Source organism: Amborella trichopoda, chromosome 13 (assembly GCF_054954075.1).
Source record: "Amborella trichopoda isolate Santa Cruz 75 chromosome 13, AtrichopodaSantaCruz75HAP2 v2.0, whole genome shotgun sequence".
Classification (NCBI taxonomy): Eukaryota; Viridiplantae; Streptophyta; class Magnoliopsida; order Amborellales; family Amborellaceae; genus Amborella; species Amborella trichopoda.
In genome coordinates this window covers 36149007-36152292 of record NC_142348.1, presented here as the reverse complement: position 1 = coordinate 36152292, position 3286 = coordinate 36149007, and the positions used below count along the sequence as shown (strand labels likewise).

Genomic DNA, 3286 nt, shown 5'->3' with positions numbered 1-3286 from the left:
ATTTCGGCTTGATCTAGCTTCTCTTTATATGGTCTATTTTTTTGGAAAAATTACAACCCCCCCCCCCCCCCCAAGTATACTATCTATGCAACTTAACCCCGAGCTAACCTTTCCTCTCGCTTTTTTCCCCTTAAAAACCTCCAAGGTAAAATGTTGTTATTTTTTGGACAGAAATGTCCTTCCCGTACAAAAAAAAAAGTCAATGGACGGTCCCAAGTAGCGTATTATCAGAGCGATCAATTTAACCGCCGGAGCGATGTGGCTCCAGAAGGTGTACTGTTGGAGCGCTTGTCTTCATTGCCGGAACGACCTATTCAACTGCAGGAGCGCTGTGGCTTCAAAACGTGTACCGCTGGAGCGAGTCCTTGCATTGCTCGAGCGCTTGTCCTCATTGTTAGAGTGACCTATCCAACCGTCGGAGTGCTTTGGCTCCATAAGGTATACTGCCGAAGCGAGTCCTTGCATTGTCGGAGCGTATGTCCTCATTGCCGAAGCGTTTAAATGGACTGCCGGAGCGCACAAGGAGAGAGTCATGGGTAAAAGCCATGAGGAGAGAAAGGGGGGTAGTTTAGTCTCTTTTTTTTTTTTTCTTTTTTTTTTAGCTGGGGGGTTTTTGCAAAGAAAGGTGGTCGCGGGGAAAAAAGTGAGAGGCAAGGTTAGCTGGAGGTAAGTTGCATAGACAATATACTTTGGGGGTTGTAATTTTCCCTATTTTTTTTAAATGTATTTAAGTAGGTTTGATATGGTGTATTTTTTTTATATGTATTTATCCGATTTTTTTAACCTAGTCTGATATATTGGCGATATCTTTACATGAAGTATTTTTGTCAATCCGTTTTTTTTATCCGATTTTTTTATTCGATTTTTTAAAATAAAAACGAATTTTTTCTAATTTTAAGGTAAGCCGATTTATTGAAAGTCCTCGGCTTGCTAACTATGCTTAACATATATAATTGTCATTGTCTTTTTTTTCTCAATTATCCCCGTGATTCATGAAGATAATATATATAAAAAAAAAGAAAAATATATAAAAATATTATTTGCTTTTCGTACAAAGAGATCACATTCACTCTTGTCGGTTAGATTTTAAATTGGGTGATTGTATGAGTGTTATTGACTAGACTCAAAAAATAAAAATTACAAAAAAAAAGAAAAGAACTCTTTAATTTTATGACAGACAAGTTAATCTAATTTGCCATATAATAACACAAAATAATTGTGACCTCCTTATGACAAAGATAAATAGTAAGAATATATAATCCCTAAAAAAAATTACTACTAAAACAACTAGAACTAGACTCCATGTGTGTTAAAGAAAATTGCTACAACAACTACTAGAACTACATTCCATGTGTTAAAGAAAATTACTACTAGAACTAGATTCCGTATGCGTTTTGCGTCTTAACTCAGGTTCCATTGGGCACAGGAGCTCAAATCCCAAACTAAATCAAAAACTCTCTCTTTTACCATGTATTACAAGTTAGATTTCAAGGTTCTTTTTCACATTCCTTTTTTCCCCTTTTTGCATTAATTCCTACTGGCAACTGCCCTTATACATGATAGAATTTCAAACTGGTTAATGCTTTTAAAACAATTTCACATTTCCCCATGTTTGTTTTGCAACCAACAAAATGTTTGTGAGGAATGATAAAGGATCAAAACCCTAATCCAGGCTGATCTGGTCTAGTAACAATGGTTCTGCAATTCAAGAAATAGGACCAGAGAGAGAGAATCAGCAGGAACAGTACCAACAATAAATAAGTATACCATTGTTCCATAGAATAAGCCAGGTAAAATACACAAACGAAAGAAAGAGCACAGAAACCTAGAGAGAGAGGAAGAAGAAAGCACTAAATTGAGAGTTTCTTGTCCATTCAAAGTGGCAGGACCTTTTTCACAATATCCTGGCTGAGGGCTGCAATCTGGGAGTCTAGGGCCTTGATGGTCTCCTCCTTCTGACGCTCCAAATTTTCGAGGGCCACCGCGAGCTCAGCCTCCACCTTCTTCCGCCCCTCAGCCATCTTCACCTCCAAATCCAACGCCACCTCCCTCTTCATCTGATTCAGGGCCGCCGATATCTCTGCCCTTGCCGCCTTCATCACGGCAGCTGCCTGCTCCTCCAACTGCTTCACCTCCCCGGATGTGTCTTTCACGCTGTTTAGTTTCTCCCTTATAGCTGCGTCTCTGTCATCCATGAATTTTCCCAGTGGGGCGAAGTATATTTTGTCTAGGGCAACCATTAGGAACAGAAATTCGGCAACGATGATGGGGAGAGTGAGGTTGAAGTCGAAGAGTCTGGCTTTCTCCATTTCGGCGAGGGCGGGACGAGCGGAAGTCAGCGCCGCTAAGATGGCAGCGCCACTAGTTTTAGCGATGGTTGATAGTAAGGTCCTTCTCTCGCTTAATATAGCGGTGGTGGTGGTGGTGGTGGTGGTGGTGGTGGTGGTGGGGGGGGGGAGTTGGGGGAGTCTGGGTTTGGTGGTGAGGGAGGAGGGGATTGTGGTGGGGAGTTTTGCGATGAGAATGTTGGTCGCCATGGCCATGGCCATGGCTGTGCTCTCTCTCTCTCTCTCTCTAAATTTTTGGTAGATTTGTTTCTCTCTGAACTTCTATCTCTCTTCGAATCGGATTTCGGGTTAGAGTTTCAGAGATCGTGAGTAAAGGAAAGGAAGCCTATCCGTTTCGACCTCTCTCCTTACCACACATATGTGCGTCTCCAAAGTTTTAGCAAATTGCGGCCTATTATTTCATCATCTCTTTCTAATGGTAGCTGGTTAAAATCAAACCGGAACAGTTAACTGGGCCTGGGGCATGGAATCGGTTTAACCAGCTTAACTGGTAAATTGATTGATTTAACCATTTTAATCAAACAAGTTAATCAATTTAACCATTTTAATCAAACAAGTTAATCAATTTAACCATTTTAATCAAACAAGTTTTGGGTAGTCAAAAAAGTATTAAAAAATAAAAAGGATAAAAAAAAAATACTACTAAAATATGAAAAACATATAAAAAATGATTAAAACAATAGATTTTAACCAATAAAATAAGTATTTTTAATTTTTACTATAATGTAAAGAATATTAAAAATACGCTATAAACTAAATTTTTTATTTTTTGAAATTTATATATCGTTTTTTAGTTTTTTTTTTTTTAAATACCGATCGATCACCGCAACCGCTCGATCTAACAAAGTGGTTAGCGGTAGATCACCCAGTTTTTCTAACATTGTCCTATGTTCCGTTATTACCTTCTCTCTTTATTGTTAGCTCTAATGCAAAAAAAA

At 38.8% G+C, this 3286-nt stretch overlaps 1 protein-coding gene across 1 annotated transcript; it reads right to left on the bottom strand.

Annotated features, from left to right (window-relative positions):
• Positions 1–1754: 1754 nt before the first annotated feature.
• PDE334 (ATPase, F0 complex, subunit B/B', bacterial/chloroplast) lies at positions 1755–2701 on the bottom strand. The gene has a single exon (XM_020674907.2). It carries the CDS (start codon positions 2547–2549, stop codon positions 1875–1877), a length of 675 nt encoding a protein of 224 aa, XP_020530566.2. The 5' UTR covers positions 2550–2701; the 3' UTR covers positions 1755–1874.
• Positions 2702–3286: the final 585 nt, after the last annotated feature.